Source organism: Spermophilus citellus, assembly GCF_964194105.1.
Source record: "Spermophilus citellus genome assembly, chromosome: 12".
Classification (NCBI taxonomy): domain Eukaryota; kingdom Metazoa; phylum Chordata; class Mammalia; order Rodentia; family Sciuridae; genus Spermophilus; species Spermophilus citellus.
This window is the reverse complement of record NC_138198.1, coordinates 7,637,255-7,655,763: the sequence shown is the minus strand read 5'-3', so window position 1 is coordinate 7,655,763 and position 18,509 is coordinate 7,637,255. Positions and strand designations below refer to the sequence as shown.

The following is an 18,509-nucleotide window of genomic DNA, read 5'->3' as shown; positions in this document are numbered from 1 at the left end:
CGAGGTGGGCAGGCCGCCTTAGAGATGGACTGAACAACCGATTACACAAAATATGCAGCCCAGAATTCAGAAGGGAGGGAAGGGGCTGAGGCAGATCTGGAAGCCCCAGGCACAAAGGTATTCGCTGAAGTTGGAGAAATGGACACAACTTCCAGGAACAACTAGAGAAAAAGAAAAAAAAAAAAAAAGGAGCAGAGGGAAGTCCCAGGTTCTCAAACACTATAGGCTGGGATGGGAATGTGTTCCCAGACAGCAGAAAAGGACATGAGCCTGAGGGTGGCCCACCCCCTCCCCCATCTCCCCAGCCTGGTGTTGCTGTGGCCTGAGCCAATCCATCTGGCCTCTGAAGTTCTCTCTTGTTAGAACGTGGCTCTAGATACCAGCTGGAGTGGTTTCAGCTGGAGAAAGACCCAGAACCCAACACCGCACTGGAAACTCACCTTTCCTCCTTGTTCTTGCAGATGCACTCCCCAATAATCTCCTTGATTTCAGGATCATGCACTTTCTCAAAGCTGGCTGGCTTGATGCCCTGAGAAGGATAAAGCAGAGTCACCTGACACCATTCAGGAGCTGACAGGCGCCATCTCCACCCCCTGCAGAGAAATTGCCTCCAGGCATGATAGCAAAACCAGTCTTGGGCTCACCCCACAGAGACTACAAGGACACTGGACAACAGGCCAAATGGCTACAGTCAGACACTGGATGACAGGTGGTGCAGGATGTTGGGCTCAGAGAAAGAAACCCCTGGAGCCCTCGCTCTCACAGCCCAGCTCACTGCCTGGGACAGTTCCCAGACTAAGTAAGGCACAGAACCCAGTAGAGCAGGGGTCCCACTGAGTTGAAGGTGGAGCTCAGAAATCAGGAGGGTGAGAAGGCCAAAAGCAGAGTTCTGGAGAGGGTCTTTGCAAAACAAAGAGGGTAGATGTCTGCATTTGGTCCCCATGAGTCTTTGCTTAGTACCACACCACAAATGCATAGTCAGCACCACAGGGTTGGATAGAGAACCACCAGGGAGATGTAGGCAGAGCCATTCCCAGAGTTCACACAGAGCAGAGACAATGTAATGTGTACAATGTACAGCATGCCATCGAAAATTACTAGATACCCTGGGAGGCAGAAAAATGTGACCCAAGACCAGGCAGGAAAAACGGTCAACAGAAACGAGAGAGTGCTACAACCTACAGACAAAGAGGTTAAAACTCACTGCAGCTATACACAAATCTTAAAGGAAAATGTATATTATGAGGAACAGAAACGCTGGATATTAAAATAAAATTTAAAAAAAAGAGGGAGGGACCAGAAATGAATAACATGACATCTGAATTGAAGGTCTCACTGGAGCAGATCAACCACCAATCAGACAGTGCAGAGGGGAAACCATGGCAGCAAGATCCATCAGAAACAGGGCACAGAGAGAGATGGCCGCAGAGGCTCTGTTCTGTTCATTTCAGAATTTGGGACACTATAGCAAGGTTGGGCACATGACACGTACAAAACTAAGAGAAAGGGATGGGGGTTGGGACAGGAAAAAAAATTTTGAAGAAATGCTGGCCAAAGATTTTCCAACTTTGATGAAAATTCTGTGCCCAAGGATGAAGCACACTCCAGCCCCAGGCAAGACACAAAGCACAACAGGGAAGAGATCAGAGAGTTGTGTGAAGCCACAGAGATCCACTCTTTAATCTCTGTCCCCACCGCGGGAAGCCAGGAGCCTGGTTTCCTACCATTTAGGTCTCTGTATGGAGGACACCTTCTCCAGCTACCGTATATCTGCTGAAGTATGTGGCAGCCACCACAGACACCAGCCCCCCAGCCTCACACCCAGGTTGATGGCCCCAATCCCCATCTCCATGGTGACCATCACCCTGGCAACAACACACAACGCAGCTTCCACCTGTGCTGCAGAATCGGACACTGGGGTTGACACCTCAAATATAGCAGTCAGTTTCTGGAAAGGTGTTGATCAGCGCTTGGCTGTGGAGCCTCCCCTGAGTAGAGCCTCCGGGGCCTCCCACACCAGCTGCCCCGTCATCTGGGAGGAAGAACCGCAGCGACGTGGTAGGTTTGACGCTTCCCACAGACCAACCCTTTGTAACCACACCTGGGATTCCTCCCCACAACCCCTCCTGGAGGGGGCACAAGTGCTATTTGTGGTCACCGCTGCTGGCTGAGGGCCAGGCCAGGAGACTTTCAGGCAGAGGGGCAGGGGAAGCTGGTGCCAGGCTGAGGCCAGTCGCTCCTCGGCCAGCCAATGCTCACGTGCTCCTGTGCCGAGGGACCATAAATGCAGCCCCGCAACAGAAACAGAATCTCAGAAGCAGGGCCCCCGAGGGTTCATCTGCAATCTGCTCTTGGGGTACGGGGCAGGGAAAATGAATTAAAAAGTATTTTAAAACATTATCACAACAAGATTTAGCCTTCTTTTGAAAGCCTTGTCCTGGATCTTTTTCTTTCTTTTTTTTTTTTTTTTTTTTTTTGGTAATTTAAAGACCATAAAATATAAATTTGCCCAAAGAGACTGAAACAGGGAGAGAGGAGAAGGCAAGGAGGTTGAGAGAGATGTGCACACAGAGCTCAGCTCCTGGAGCCCCCAGCTCTGCGGACATGTGCACAGAACCTCAGACCCCAGTCTGCCACACACTCCACTGGCCCAGAGCCAGGAGCACACTCAGCCCTGAACCTGGGGCCTTTCCACCCCCCCTCCCAGGACAAACCACTGTCCACCACAGTGCAAACCAGAGGCCCCTCCCCCCACCCTCCCCAGCACCCACTGCAGACCACCCTCGCTCCCCTCAAGGAACTCTGTGCTAGCGTGTGGAATTCTGTGCCAGGTCCAAGAGATCTGCCAGCCAAAGACTCTCCCCCACCGCTGCCCACAGCACACACCAGAGGAGCTCCATCAAGTGACCGAAGACTTAGAACTAACAGCCCAAGGAGAAAAGCAGGGACCATCTACAAAGAGGGCTCAGCTGCAGGGGTGGCTGAGGGCAAAGCTGAACCACCTTCCGGCCACCCAGCTGCATGGACAAGTCACATGCCCGACCTGGGCTGCTCTGGCCGTGTGCTCCCAGGCTGAAGCGGAGGCAGTGAGGACTCTAGGGACAGCAACACCTGTGGCCAAGGTCAGGGGCGGCTCTGCGGACCTTGTGGCCTCAGCACAAGAATCAAGATGGGACAGCACGGAAATCAGCACAGAAAAGCCCTGGCCTGGCCACTCCACCTCCACAGGTTCTGTTTTCGTTCCCTTGTCCAGTGGGGCCACCACAGAGGGAGAATAAGGCCCATCTGTTTGTACAGCTGAAGCCATCTGATCAACTCAAAACTCAGTGACGGCAGAACAGGGATTAAAGTTCCCAGGCTAGCCAATGGTGACAGCCGCCCAGAGATACGCTTCACTAGGGGTGATGGCTTGGTGAAAAGGAAAACAAACTGTGGTTCCAAAATAAAGAAGATGGGGAAGCCAGCAACCCTGGGGCAGCCACAGCAGGGCCCCCAGGGACAGCCAGCCTGGGCATACCTCCTGCAGGGGCCCTGGTGGAGCTTCAGCCTCCTGAGCCTCAGTTCCCTTGTCACCTGGGCCTCCCAATGCTGCACGTGTGGTAGCCTCTGAGGCAAAGCACTGCCTAGGGTGCCCGGTCATTACCATCATGGTTGCTAGGAGACAAGCCTCAGTGTCCCCATCTGTAGGATGGCCATGCTCTCTCCTTTTCTTATGCCACCATGGGGACTTTCCCAAAGCCCGCAGAGCCAGCTGAGGCTCTGGTCCACACCCACGGCCACATCCCCATTAACAAAGAGCTGGATGGACTCACACAGGTGACCTTGCGGTAGATCTGCGCAGCATTCTGGCACTCTGAGTAGGGGTACTCCGAGGTGGCCATCTCCAACATGCACATCCCGAAGGCATAGACGTCAACAGACTCATCGTAGTGTTCCTCGTACATCTCGGGCGCCATGAACTCGGGCGTGCCTGTGCCAGGAGCAACAGATGTGGTGGTCAGGTGGCCACAGCCCAAGAGCACCAGAAGCCCCCTCAGTCTCTCAGAGCCACCCAACCGCCTCCCCTTTCGCCCCATGGCACTCTCAGGACACCCAGCTCTACCAGGTCCATTCTGGCCCCCATGATTCAAACAGGTATACTCTACAGAAGAAGCTTCCAAAACTTCCACCTGGAGCCTTCTAATCCCAGCACTGTGATCAGTTCACAGCATACCTGCTGCCCACAGAGCTAAGAGACCATGACCTCCCAGAGGACATGTCCCTACCCTGGACACACCCCTCACTTGTGGGTGGATATTATGCCCCTGAGGACAGGCTCCGCACTGGCCAGCACCCACTAATCCAGAGCAGACAAACCCTGGTGGTCACCACAGAATGTCTTGTAACTGCAAAAACCCAGGAGGCCCTAAGTATTCCCAACAGGGGAATGGCTAGGTTTGCTGGGCACACCTCACAACAGAGTGCCACACAGCTCCTGTGGCTATCGTGGCAAAAGTTAGCAAAATAGCAACTACCTAGCATGGTCCACAAAGTCCTTAAGACGGGAACTGTTCCGTGTATTAAACACGAAAGATCCAAACAGTGTTGGCACTGAGTCTTTAAGGATCTAGAAATGTAGGTCAGGCTTGTAAAATAAACTGCTCAGGGCCTCACCTGCGTGAAATAGCACTCCCAGCCAGATGGCTCAGTGGGGATAGGGGGGTTGATTTTCCTTTTACTTATTTCTGGATTTTCAATTTTTTTTTTTTATTTCTGGGTTTTCAAATTTTTCTATAATGAGATTTTGCTTTAATAATCACAAAAGCTTTTTATTAAAACAGGTCCTACTAAGTGTTGAGCTGATATAGGATAAGAGACCTCAGAGTAAGGCTGCTTGGAACATCTGTAGATTTGTTGGAAGATTTTTCATAACATTCTAGTTGTTTTTTTTTTTTTTAAGTTGTAGCTGGACACAATGCCTTTATTTTATTTATTTATTTTTATGTGGTGCTGAGGATCGAACCCAAAGCTTCGCACACACCAGGCAAGCACTCTACCACTGAGCCACAATCCCAGCCCCTCGTTTTTTGGGTTTTTTTAAAGCATATGTAAAATCATACAAACCATTAATTGCAGTAGAAAGCACATAATGGGTTTTCTCTTATGCATTGTTTCAATTTTCAAAAACATTAACATTTTGGGTAAAAGTGGGTAAAACAAGAATGTATATGTAAGTGTATATGCAGGAATACAGAACTCTAGAAGAATCCACCAGAAATAGCAGGGGCTGAATGGAGTTGGAGGCACCTGACACTGGAATTTTGATCCTCTTGGGTTTTTGAACCACATGGTTACATTGAAAATGTTTTTGTACTGCTAATTAAGTTAATATTTTTATGTTTCCTTCCATCCCTAAGCCTGTCACAGAATAGTAAATGTGCTCCCTAGGCCGGGGCAGTAAGCAAGGACTCCACAAAAGCCACAGCAGGGAGGTCACAGACTGCACTGGCCTGAGCCTTGGGGCTGCTGACAACATGAAAACCTGCTCTCAGGCCCCTCCCAGCCCCTGACATGATCTGGGGTGCCCTGGCAGATCTGAGGGGCTCGTCACCAACTGCCTGGGCCTGGACCATCTTGACCCCTGAGGGCCCAACATGCAGGAGATGGAGCAGCTGAGTCAGCAGGAAGCCCCACACTGCAGGAAGGAAGGGCCTGCTCTGTGGGGCCACTTCAACTGCCCACAGTGCCACCCACGCTAATAGTGGGACAACACACAGAGACGGCAGAGAAAAACCACAACAAAGCCCTTTTCTGCTGCAGGAGCCGGCCAGGAGGCCCAGGGGGTGGACCCTCAGGCCTTGGCCTGGCCACCTCTACTGCAGGACCACGGGGAAGAGCTTGAGGGGAGCTTGGTCGCCAGGGCTGCGGGAAGGAAGCCAGGAGCGGAGCTGGCCACTCCCTGGCACCTGCAGGGACCCCACTCACCCAGCTGCCCACACAGCACCAGGGCCTACGAGGAGGTCCTTGGTCTTGGTCTCCGTTGAGACCTCAAGGAATGGAAAACCTTGTTCTTCAAGAAAGATCCCACGACCCCAGACAGCATGGCTCCAGGGAATGGGCACTGAGGGTGGGGTGGGGCTGGACCATCTCTGGGCACCGATAATGCCTGACTCTACACACCTGGATGCCGGGGCTCTCTTCTCCTTCCCTCACACAGCAGCCATTTAAATCTGAATTTTAGCAACTGTGTGTGTGTGTGCTCATACCCACGTGGGTCCAGTGGACAGTCCACTCCCTCTCCTGCTTTGTGCTTCTCCATCAGCTGCAGAGCCACTCCCAAGGAGCCCAGGCCCACAGACCCCTGACACACCCTCCAGACCCCCAGGGTCCCATCTCTCCTCCCCGAAACCCACTGTGGCCGTGAGACCAGGCACTGGAGACCGCGCCTGGAGCAGCCCCCTCCCACTCCCTCCTTCAGAGGGCAGGCAGAGCGATGGCCACAGTCTCTCTTCTGCTTTTTAACAGAGAAGTGGCTGTAGCTCTGTGGCTATGAGGCAGGAGAGGGAAGGAGGGAGCCCGACTCTAGCTGTGGAAACTGCTCTGCATTAGGATCTGCCTATTTCTGGGACTGTCCTGAATGACAAATGACTTCCTCTATGGAAATGGAAGTCCTAATCCTAGCCCTATCTGTCCTCAAGGTTTATGTTAAAACAAAACCAAACTAATGTAAGTTGGGCCTCGCCCATCTTCTCACTGGACGGGGAGAACCTCTCTCCCTCTCCCCCAGCAAGAGGGACACGGGGAGATACTTGCTGGGAGTCCTTAACAGCCTGGAGCCCCTGAGTGCTTATTTGTAATGGCCACAGGTGCCCAACAGCCCAGTCCCTCTCCTACCCTCTACCCGGCACATCAAGCCCATCCACTTGGCTCTTTCTGGAATAACCACCCTCAGTTCTCCTTGGCCGCCTACTCAGTTCACTCTCTCTAGGCCTGGTTCCATCGTCACTGCCTCCAGGAAGCCCTCCCAGGTGAGCCAGGCACCTCAGCAGTCCCAGGGCTCTGCTCGCTATGTGACCACCTGCACAGGTGGAGACAGCAGACATGACTGCATCCCTGTCCCCCATCCCTCAGGGCCTCACCCAGCCTGGTTTAGCTCATGTAAACCAGAAAACACACACACAGTGAGGCTGTGAGATCCGTGCAATCAAATCCTGTTGGGGACAGCTAAGAGCACACAAAGATGGAGACCAGGGTGACAGACAGCAGGGGTCACGATGTTGAGGGTGGCATGAGGACAGTGCCTTCCTGAAACCATATGCTCTCCCCCCTAGAGCAGCCGGAGGACCACTGACCCCCTCCCTGACATGTGCCACATCTAAAGTGCAAACCTCAGCCTTCCAGGGGAACCCTGATGGCCACAGCAGAAATAGGTCTACAGCATCAACCGCTCCCACAGGTGCCCCAGACGGACAATTAGCAGGGGGCCTCCTCCTGAAGAGAGGGGGCCTGTGGCCTGAGGCTGTCCTGCCAACAAGATGACAGACTCCAGGAGGGCTGGGCCCATTTGCCACCAGGGCAGGCACATTGGTGGGCTGCCTGAGCTGACACCCCTCTTCACAGGCAGGGGGACCCCACTAAGAGACCCAGGGGAGGGATTCCATTCGTAGGACTGGGGGGGGTCCCACCTGCCCACCCCCAGCTGTTGGCCCCTGCTCAGGACGGCCTTCTCCCTCCAGTAAACAGGGAAGTCCCATGAACAGAGCCTCCTTCTCCCTGAGCAGAGGCAGCCAAGGACACTGCTGGTCCCAGCCCCTCTCGTCAAAGCTTCCTGGGCTCCAACTGAGCGAGAGACGGGGTGACGAGGGATATACCCCGCAGAGCTGGGCCACTGTGCACAGGGCCTCGCTGGCCCTGCCAGAAACACCCAGTCTCCTTCTCAACCGCCTCACGCCATCCGAGCTGGCAGCGCGAAACCACACCCAGGACAGCGATGAGCTCGCGAGTCAGCGGAGCCCCAGGAGCCCACTGGTGCCCTGGCTTCCTCCAGTGGGATGTCCTTTGTGCCAAATGTTTACTTCTGAGGCAAGTCACCAAGGGCAGTCTCCTGCCACCTGACAGCCCAGGGTCTGAGACCAGAGTCACTTCCAAACCAGCCTGGGAACCGCCCAGAGGTCCCCGCTGGGGTGTGGGCCACCCACAGTCCTGCAGCCCAGCACTTGCCCCCTCCAGGATGGAAACTAGACCCTCCCCTGTATCACCCATTTCACAGTCAGAGAAGCTGAGATTTGGGTCCGTCTCTGCTTCCTACAACTCGACTCCCCTGGGGCTGTCAGAGACCCTGTGCCCAAAGGGCCTCCGCCTAGACAGATGCATCTGCCCCCGTGTCCAAACACACTGCTCCAACCAAAGCAGTTCCTAGAGATCATCCGGGGTTTCATTTTCCCAAATAGGCCAAGTTCTTTCCCTAAATGTGCAGCAATATCATGAATTCACTAAACCCAGAGACCAGCCACTCACTGTCCTGGCGTAGCCAGCCCTCAAGCAGGAGGGACAGGCTGGGTCTTGATTAACACGGACCTCAGTGAACTCTCCCAATCCCTCGGGCATCCTGACTCCCAGAAAGAGATGCTCCTGCGGCCCCTCCAGGCACATTCTTCCCAAAGTCCACAAGGACCCTCCGGGGGTCTGGCGAACTGTGAGCACCACAGTGCCAGAATCAACAGGAGTGGACACAGAGCAAGATGTGAACCCCCACCCCCACAGCCTGGGGTGCTCTTTCGCCAGCTGCCAAAACCAGCCCCAGCATCACTGTCACAAGCTCCCTAGTTCTTCTGTGGTGGTACCCCTTCCCCTCCCTCAAATGACCACAACACCCACACATACCACAGGAAGTTGGCACTTGGCCCACCACCCCCACCAGATGATCAGAGCTGTTACCTAGCACAGCCAGGGAGTTACTGCAGAGACCAGCCAGGCCCCGAGTCTGGACAGGGTGGAGATGGGGGATCAGAGTCAGCATGTCCAGCTGAAGCGGGCAGTGTGTTCCCTGCCAGGCAGGTCTCCCGTGCCAGCACCAGAGGCTGGGAGGGACAGCTCTGACACCCAGCCTGAGGCCTCCTGCCCAGATGCCCCCTACTGGACCTCCTGCACAAGTCCAAGGTAGCCAAGCAAAAGCAGATACTTGTGGCCCCTCAAATGCTGCCCAGTCTCACGTGGGCTCCCAGGGCCTGGGGAGAAGAAATGGGCTTACCTATCACACTTTTGGCGAATGATGCTCTTTTGAGGGTGGCCAGGCCCAAGTCACCAATCTTCACAGACCCAGTTGGCCCAGTGATGAAGATGTTGTCACACTTGAGGTCACGGTGGATGATGGGTGGTGTCCTCGTGTGTAGGAAGAGCAGGCCCTTCAGGATCTGCCGGCACCAGCTGCGCAGCACCTTGGGCTTCATCACCTTGAACCGCTTCAGGTACCTGGGATGGGGGCAGGGCTCACCAGGCAGCTCACGGGCAGAGGCCCCTCTGCCAAGCCTCACCAGGGACCGTCCAGCCTATCTCACAGCCCGTCCACTGGCACTCGGTACTCACTTGTGATGGGTTTAGGGTGACAGAGGAAGGCTAGGCAGTTACGTTCCAGGATTATGCAGCCAGAGCCAGGCCCAGGACAGAGGCAGCCAGGCCAGGACTGTGACCCTTCACTTGCTCCTTGCACTGGAGACCTGGCTAGTAAAGCCCCTGCCAAGCACAATCCTGATCTCACCCTGAAAGGGGCCAAGGTCGACATAGAAGCCACCATGATAGGTCAGGGTCTCAGCCACTGGATGCTCAGAGTGAGGGCTGGGGTGAGAGGAACCACGGGGGCCAGAGGTCAAGGAGGCCAGGCCTCCCTGCAACGCCCCACTGTGTGATCTGCTCTAGGGTGTCCCTAGAAGACAGCAGCAGGTACGGCTGGCAAACCGGCTCTTCCCTTGCCATGCCTCCATCTGTGAAAGAAACTGTCCTGTGGGACACTGAGGTCCTGTCTCAGACGATCAGAACAATTCAGATGAACCCAGGCTGTGGAGGGAAAGTCCCCTGTGCCCACAGTGCAGGGCAGGGCCGCAGGGAGGAGCAACAGACTGGCATGGCCACCCCTGGCCACGGAGCTCTTGACCCCACCTTGCTCTGTCCAGTGCTTGACACCTGCTCCAGCCCTCACCCTAAAAGTAGTGGACCCTTTGCAAAGCCCTGCCTAGCACTGTCCAGCTGGTTTTAAAGCCCACCTGTGCACACTGAGCCACCAGAATGTGCCGATGGCTCCCAGGCAGAAGCAGGACCTCGGCCACAATAAGACCCCTGACAGGGCAGACAATGAGCCGCTTCCCTGGGAAGTCAACAACCTCCCCATGTCCACACAGGGGACAGTCTTCCAGTTGTGTCCCGGCGACAGGTCCCATTTGTCAGAGGAAGCCAGAGGGAGCCAAATGCAGGAAGAACCATTGGGGGCCTTTGATTTGCTTCCCACTGCCCAGAGGACAGAGACCTACCACCCCAAAGGACACCCAAGAGGCAGGACGCTGGACCACAGGCACCAGCCAGGACAGCCCCAGGCAGTCCAGGGCCTCTGTCACCCTCCAGTCATGACTCTGGCTCACAACAGAGACCACTCCAGCCCCCGGGCAGGCTGCACTTACGTCTTCAGCGTCCCCGAGGTCATCAGCTCCGTCACCAGCACGATGCACCGCTTGCCCTTGGCACTGGACTCCCAGAAGTCATAGAAGCGCACGATGTTGGGGTGCTGCAGGCCCTTCAGCATCTCCGCCTCCTCCTTGAACCGCTGCCGCTCCAGCTTGGTGAGCTTCCGGTCCTAGGGTGAGACACAGACAGAACCAGGCGGGCAGCGCAGTGGACCTCGGCCTGCAGCCTCTTCAGGGAGTGCAGCAGGTGTGGGGACAGGGGCACAGGAGGAGGTGGAGGCCACGTTGAGGCCTTGGAGGCCCAGCCCGTCACGGCCACACCTCCCCTGCTGAACCAGATCTTCCTCTCGACCCACAGAGCCACCAGCAGTCCATGACAACTGACCCTTCAGGCCCGCCACCCTGGACACAGTCCCTGCACAGGGACCTCCACCAAAAGAAGTCCCGGGAAGCCAGAGACGCTTCACAACCCCCACTGCCAAGCCCAGGGGCTTTTTCCATAAAAACACCTCAGAGACCTTTGTTCCCTCAGTCATCATTTACTTCCTGAGTGTTTGTTAAGAGAATGAAACATCAGTTTGCTCCTCGTGTATACACAACTCACAGGAAGGGCTGAGACCCAGGATATGGACCAGAAGAGACACTGACAAGAGCCAGAGACCGGAGCTCATGTGAGGAAGGAGCCGTGACAAGCGCAACACAGCAGAGCCGCCGCGGGGGTCCCTGGGGCAGGCGGGGGCAGCTCGGCCCCCCAGCCACAGGCCACTTTGCCTGGCCAGCCCAGCAGAACTAATCCACTGGCCTCAAGTTTAAAATGGGGAACAGCAAACAAACACCACCGCTGCCTAAAAGGGCCCTTCATCAGGTGTGTGAGCTGGGTGTCCCCTGTCCAGAAGCTCTGTCCACGGCTGGGGTAGGGCACCAGGACCTCGCCCCACGTCCAACTGCCTCAGGTCCAACCACCCCAGCACCGCCTACCCCGCCCCCACTGTGGTCCCAGCAGCTACCATCCCTTCCTGGACTCCTCTGCCTGGTCTCCTGCCTCACTGTCCCCTATCACCCACTAGACCTGGCCCTTCCCTTCCCAAAACCCTTCACAGGACTCTTACCACCAAGCTCTCAGAATAAACCCAAAGACACAGGAACTCAAGGCCTCTGGGGGCTTCCAACTTCATCTCCCCACTCTGCAAGCACCCTGAGACCTTCTCACCTCTAGGCCCCCCAGCTTCACCTCCTAGGTTTGGACCAAGAGGCCCCCAAAGCAATGCCTGCCTCCTCCCACCCAGGAGCCACGGAAACGTGAGAAAAAAAGACGTGTATTTTCAAAAGGCAACCATAAACAAATGAACACAGAACAGAGAAACTCCCAGGAACTCCAGGGAGACGGAAAGCAGGTGAATTTGGATAGATGGCGGGAGAGATCAGAGCTGAACGGAAACACAAACCAAGACCCTGGAATCCTTCCAGAAGGCCTCGAAGAACATCAAGCTGGACCTCAGCATGGGAGGAGAGGTGGCTTATGAGGTCATGATAAGAGTCGCCTTGTCAAGGAGTCATATCCCAGATGATGGCTGCACCCATTAACCACCCTCTGCCAGACCCCATCCCCGGCAACACAAGCCCTAAAGGGCCCCTTCACTCAGCAGTGAGTCGAGACAGCAACCATCACCAACAGCGCCAAACAGCCAAGAGAAACCACCAACGTGGCCAACCCCAGAAAAACAAATAATTCAGGGACTAAAGGCAACATTAATTAATGTTCCCATAACGACCCAAGAAGTAGACTTGCATACAGAACAGCAAGATTGTATTTAAAAAGGAATAGTCAAGAGAGATTCTTGCAAATTAAAAAAAAAAAATTCTATTTTAAAAATAAGATATTCCACAATCCAACAAATCATTAAGTACAAAAAAGTTAATCTTCAGATAATAAAATGGAAATCGTGTTCCGCTCATTAAAATGATTATTTATCTAAGAAAATAAAAGCCAAGCCACAAAATGGAGGAACTACTTTTTTTTTTTTTTTTTTTTTGCAAAACTATTCTTAATACATGTGTCTAGCAAAAAGGACCAGGACCCCGTATATAGAGAACTCCTATAACAATAACAAAACAGAACACAGATCCTTTACCAAAGGAGGTGCAGAGATGGCAGTGGTACCTGAAAGGTGCTGAGCCTCCTTAGTCACCAGGAAAATGCCAATTAAAACCACACTGAGATGCCACTTCACACCCACCCAGAGGGGCCAGATTTATAGATTGATAATTCCAGCTTCCGAGCAGCCAGGAAGAGGCAGGCAAGTGCTCTGGGGGCCTCTTGGACCAGGCCCAGGAGGTGAAGCTGGGGTGGCTGGAGGTGAGAAGGTCTTGCAGAGTGGGGAGGTGAAGCTGGAAGCCCCCAGAGGCATTGAGTCCTGCTCACACAAGCTGCTGGGCGAAGCCCTTGGGAGGTTTACACCTGCCGCGTCCAGCTGTTCCCCTCCTGGAGAGCCAACTGAGAGAATGGGAACAAGCCCACAAAGACAGACACAAGGATGTTCCCAGCACCTGCGTTCGTTCACCGTGTCCCCATCTGGAAACAGCCAAAACATCTGTGGGCATGTGCATGAAAGCCGACCCATGGTATCCCCATCGCCACGGGAATGTGACTCAGCAACCAAAGGGGAACAATTCCTGATTTTCACCACATCTCGGGTGAAAGCATTAAGCTCAATGAGAGAAGCCAGACACAAGGATACGTCCAGTCTGGTCCCGTTTTGATGTAAGATTCTGGAAAAGACGGAGCTAAGGCAAGGAGACTCACCATCTGTTGCCTCTGGTCGGGCAGAAGTCAGTCTCTGAGAGAACATAGGGGAGGAGAAAATGTTCTACATCATAGCAGAGAATGTGGGCTGCGCACGTGCGTGCCTTTGTCAAAGATCATCAACTTGCATATTTAAGATTTCTGTGTTTCACTACGTGTAAATTACACTATGGTGTAAATTATACTTCAACGTTTCAAATGTTAAAAAAGAAAAAGTGAAAGTGTCCAAAGACCAAAGGAGAAAGGTAAAAGAAAGAAAGAAAATGAGAGAAAAAATATTAAGAGATACGAAGGAATCACCTGGAAGTTGAGCAACTGTGTAAGAGGAGTTCTAAGAACAGATGTGAAGTTTAAATAGACAGCAGAGTAGTATTTCTCCAAACTGGAAGGAAAAAAAATAGGATAAAAGGGCTTGCTGAGGCCAGATCAGAATAAATGAAAAATTACCCACTTCTGGACCTGGTCCAGTGAAATTTCAGAATCCTCAGGTCTGAGAGCAAGTTCTACTTGCAAAAGAACAGCCCAGACTGTGCAGGTGACAGGAACAGCATCGTCCAAATGCTGACCTGGAGTTCTATACCCAATCAGACATACATCTAGCCAAGCCATCAAGACTCATTTTCAATCAGGCACACACCTGTAATTCCAGCGGCTTGGGAGGCTAAGACAAGAGGATCAGAAGTTCAAAGCCAGCCTCAGCAACTTAGCAAGGCCCTAAGAAACTCAGCAAGACCCTGTCTCTAGATAAAATATAAAAAAGGGCTGGGGATGAGGTGTGGTGGTTAAGTGCCTCTGGATTCAATCCCCAGTATCAAGAAAGAAAGAAAAAAGACTCATTTTCAGATATGCAGGAGCTCAAAACTTTACTTCGCACGTGCCGTAAGCAAACCAAGCTCCTGGAATAACTTGTCACAGAACACAAGAGTGATGCAGCAGGAAGGAGGCAGCCAAGGTGACCTCTAGGTCTTGAAGATGAAGGCCACAGGAAGATGGCCCCTCAGCTGGACCAGCTTGCTCAGGAAGCCTTCTGTTATTTGGATGTGACGTTTGGATGTGAGGTGTCCCCCAAAAGCTCATGTGTGAGACAATGCATGAAGATTTCGAGGTGAAATGATTGGGTTAGGGGAGCCTTAACCTAATCAGTGCATTTATCCCCTGATAGGGATTAACTGAGTGGTAACTGAAGGCAGGTGGGGTGTGGCTAGAGGTGGGTCATTAGGGTGTGGCTAGGGGGTATATATTTTGTCTGGTGAGGGTATAGTGTGCTGGCCGGCGCTCGCTCGCTCTCTCTCTCTCTCTCTCTCCCCCCCTCCTTCCTGGCACCATGTCCCCAGCTGCTTTCCTCTACCACATTCTTCTGCCACGATGTTCTGCCTCACTCTAAACCCTGAGGAATGGAACCAACTATCTCTGAAACCAATGAGCCCCCAAATAAACTTTCCCTCCTCCAAAATTGTTCTTGCCGGGTCTTTTGGTCCAACAGCAAAAAGGCTGACTAAAACATCTTCCCAAGGCAACGACCTTCCCTCTCCAAGTCCCTTCCTGTGGGCCTAGTCACAGGCTTGAGATGTCATTTATAACATAAGTTATTTTTGCCAGTGTTTTACAGCATCAATCAACAGCAACATGTGAAACTTTCCCTTGTGGCTTCTAAGCAAAATGTTCACGTTGTAAACATAAACTAACAAAAATGAGAGGTAGAGGAAAGTACTCTGTATAGGCCACAGTCTTTTTTTTTTTCTTTTCTCTCAGTCCTGGGGATCCAATGTGGGACCTGCATATGCTAGGCAAGTGCTCTACCACTGAGCTATACCCCTGACCACTGCAGTCCTCATTTTTTAATGTCAGATCCAGGTTAAAGTTGATAAATTAAAGACTCAAAAGTCAGAAGTTATTAGCCATGGTACCTTGGGATGGGCTTGGAAGTGGGGAGGAGACCTCCTTGTATCCTCTATGCCACTGGGCTGTTTTTTCCAAAGTGACATGCTATTCGGTCATTTAAAAGTCAGCCAGGGTGTCCTCTGGGCATGGCCTTGTCCCTCACAGAGCTTGTCCAAATCACCCTCAAATGTTCCTCCACTGATGGTCAGCCCCATTAGCGTGGTAACTCCCTGATACAGAACCAACCCAGTTAGTGAAACATTGTACCCTCTGGGGGTGGGGGGGCTAAGGCAGCAAGCAAGGTCAGGGAGAAAGCACCTCGTCTCTATGAGGAGATCTCCAAATCCTATGAGAGTTGCACTGTTCTTAAAGGTCTGGGGGCTGAGGGCTGAGCTCCCGGCCCTCACCCCAGGGGGCTGCACAGACATCTCATCCCACCTGGACGGGAGGGTAAGATCACTGAGCCCCCCGTCCCTCCCACTGGGTCTGCACAGCTCTGGTTCCCTCCTTCATGGTGAAAATCCACCAGATGGTAAACAATAGCAACATTCTGAGGCCACCCGGCCTCAGGACTCCAGGAACAGATGAAACAAGACAGCAGCCTCCAAGCTGGGCAGGAGCCACTCAGGGGACTTGAGTCAGATGGCCAAGGCAGAACACAGCCTTGGCCCTGGCAGGCCTGTCCAGCACCCTAGGGCCACCTGGGGACACACCTCAGGGGATGTTTTTGGTGTTGATTAGGAGGATCAGAGGTTCTCTCTGGCCCTTTCCGGTGATACCCAAGGCCACAGCTTGGCTGGAATATCCCTAGTGGCTGATGTTGTCAGACCCACAAGGGCCACATGAAGTTGTCCGACAGCAGCAGAGGTAGCAGGCCACAGCACCCTCCTTTCAGCAAAGCTTGGGGCCAAGTTTGAGCATCAGAGCTGTTGAGGACCCCGAGTCCCTCAAGCAAAGGACAACCCAGTGTCCTTATGAGAAGTCTCCCCGGCATCATATGTCCAAACAAAAGAGCCCTGAGGGTCTTATCCAGAACCGTCGTCCTCTGTGGAGAATAGGCCCAGCCAGAGCCCCAGATGCAGGGTTGGACAGGGTGGGAGGGACTGTGAGGTCCCCAGGCCCCTGAAAGAGCTCAGGCCTCTGGGGCTGGGGTTGTGGCTCAGTGGTGGAGCGCTTGCCTGGCACGGGGTTCAATTCTCAGGACCACACTCAAATAAATAAATAAAGGTCCATAGACACCTAAAACAATTAAAAAAAAAAAAAAAAAAAAAAAGCTCAGGCCTCTCTCTAAAGACTTAGGTCCCTCACTTTGAAGCCAGATTTAAAGTTAGGTAGTCAGTGTAGTTAGGTAAATCGGGTCTAATACCGAGTGAAATCTAAAATGGAGGCCATGCTGGGAATGACTCAGGGAAAACACAGGACAACTCATGGAATGTTAATGAAGTCCCATAAAGGCCCTAGGCCAAAGTCCACCTCAAAGAAGTGTTAATGAACAGCCCCCAGCAAACTTAAAGATAGCCCATCACAAAGAAGTGTCCCACCCCTCGGGCCTTTCAACCTACATTCCATCACCAAAACTATAAAAAGGGGAGACAACAGCCCTTCCTCGGATTCCACCTCTTGGGTCCCCTTCTTCCTCCGGGAGAAGTCTTTTCTGCTGTCCTCTAATAAACTTCTACTTTCTACTCTGACCTTGCCTCGGCGTGCTTCTTTGGTGTTATTCTTCAACATCGGGGAAGCAAGGACTCGTCACCGGTCAACAGCGGTATCATATTGGAGGTCCCACCGAGATCTACACCGGGGTAAGTGCATGCACCCCATGTCTGTTTGAGGTGCATCTTTTTCTCTCTTTCTTTCTGGAGGATAAGGTGGGCACCCGACGGCTACTTAAACGCAATTAGTGCAGCCGCCACTCTACAAGACTCGGGTGAGAGGTTTCCCGGCCTAAGCAGCTCTCAATCACCTGTTCAATACAGAGCAGGCATATTGGGTTCTGCCAAAGCCGATTCCAACTTTTCTGTCTGGGCCCGGAGAGCAATTGGTGTGAGTACACAGTGTCCCTAATCCCGATCTGCCTCGGATGCGTGGAGGTGGAGGAAGGAGTTTGGAACAACTGCGGAATTCCGGTCTGGGCTACTCTCAAACGTTTCCAAAGGTTCCTTTCTCTTGAGCCCCCTTCCGACAGCCCTCAGGGGTATCTAGGGTGATCGGTAGATGAATGGCACTGAGGGAAAGCCCCAATCACATTTGCCTCCGTATGGGCTACGCGCAACACTCCCAACTCCGCATCCATTCCTCCTGGATGCTTCCCTTCCTTCGCAGGTCAAAAATGTTAGCAATTCAGGTTGCAGGACTGAGAAAGGCATGAGATAATTAGTAAAATCAGCCCAGGTTCCCTAAGATGCATAGGTAACTTTCAATAGTCTGTTTTACCGCCCCAATGTTTAAAATGTTCTGTGTTCCTTAAGCTACTAGAGAGGCATTTTTTGAATCAACTCCTTAATCTTATCAACTCTAAGGTAATCTGCTACCTTACAACCAGTAGATATCCCTTAACACTCAGGCGGCTCCTTTAGTCTACAGAGCAAAGACAACAAAAGAGCACAGGATTCTCTTTTGCAATGTGTTTTTAGTGGTCGGGAGGAAAGCAGTAAGGCCCTTAAGTCTGAATCCTCCCAGGGTCTCTGGCACAGGGCAAACTGAGACCCTAGCAATTTGCTAAAGGGGACCAGAAACCCCTTGGCAAAGCAAGGTGAGAGACGGGTTTTCTGGACCGTTTAGGAAGCTCAAACTTAGGGAGACGTCCCTAATGAGAACAGTTTTCTCCGGTGCAGCGTGGGCGCCTGAGTCCTGTTTTCTTCTCACTCAGAGGGGAGCTTCTCTCTCTCCAATACGCCAGGTGGACCACTAGCCTGCGTATTGAAAAATTGGGATAAATTTGAACCTCAGACACTCAAGAAAAGCGCCTCATTTTCTTGGCCTGGCCTCAAATATGAGAAACCTGGCCACCAGAGGGAAATATCAATTTTAATACAATTTTATAGTTTGATAAAATTTACAAAAAAAAGGAAATGGTGTGAGGTGCCGTATGTTCTTTGCTCTAACGGAAAATCCTAAATTATGTCAACAATGTGAAGTAGACTTAACTATGATATCTGCCATGTGAAGGAAAA

The 18,509-nt window shown here is 52.6% G+C and overlaps 1 protein-coding gene across 9 annotated transcripts in view; it reads right to left on the bottom strand.

The window, feature by feature from the left end:
- The window catches only part of WNK2 (WNK lysine deficient protein kinase 2), a 126,603-nt gene that overhangs the window by 68,826 nt on the left and 39,268 nt on the right, over positions 1–18,509 (bottom strand). For all 9 annotated transcript variants that reach the window (XM_081263238.1, XM_081263241.1, XM_081263237.1 and 6 more), the window contains exons 3-6: positions 10,650–10,822; positions 9,230–9,450; positions 3,813–3,970; positions 441–529 (exon numbers count right to left, since the gene is read on the bottom strand). In XM_081263238.1, the coding sequence (XP_081119364.1) occupies positions 441–529; positions 3,813–3,970; positions 9,230–9,450; positions 10,650–10,822 (641 nt within the window). The remainder of the gene's footprint in view (positions 1–440; positions 530–3,812; positions 3,971–9,229; positions 9,451–10,649; positions 10,823–18,509) is intronic.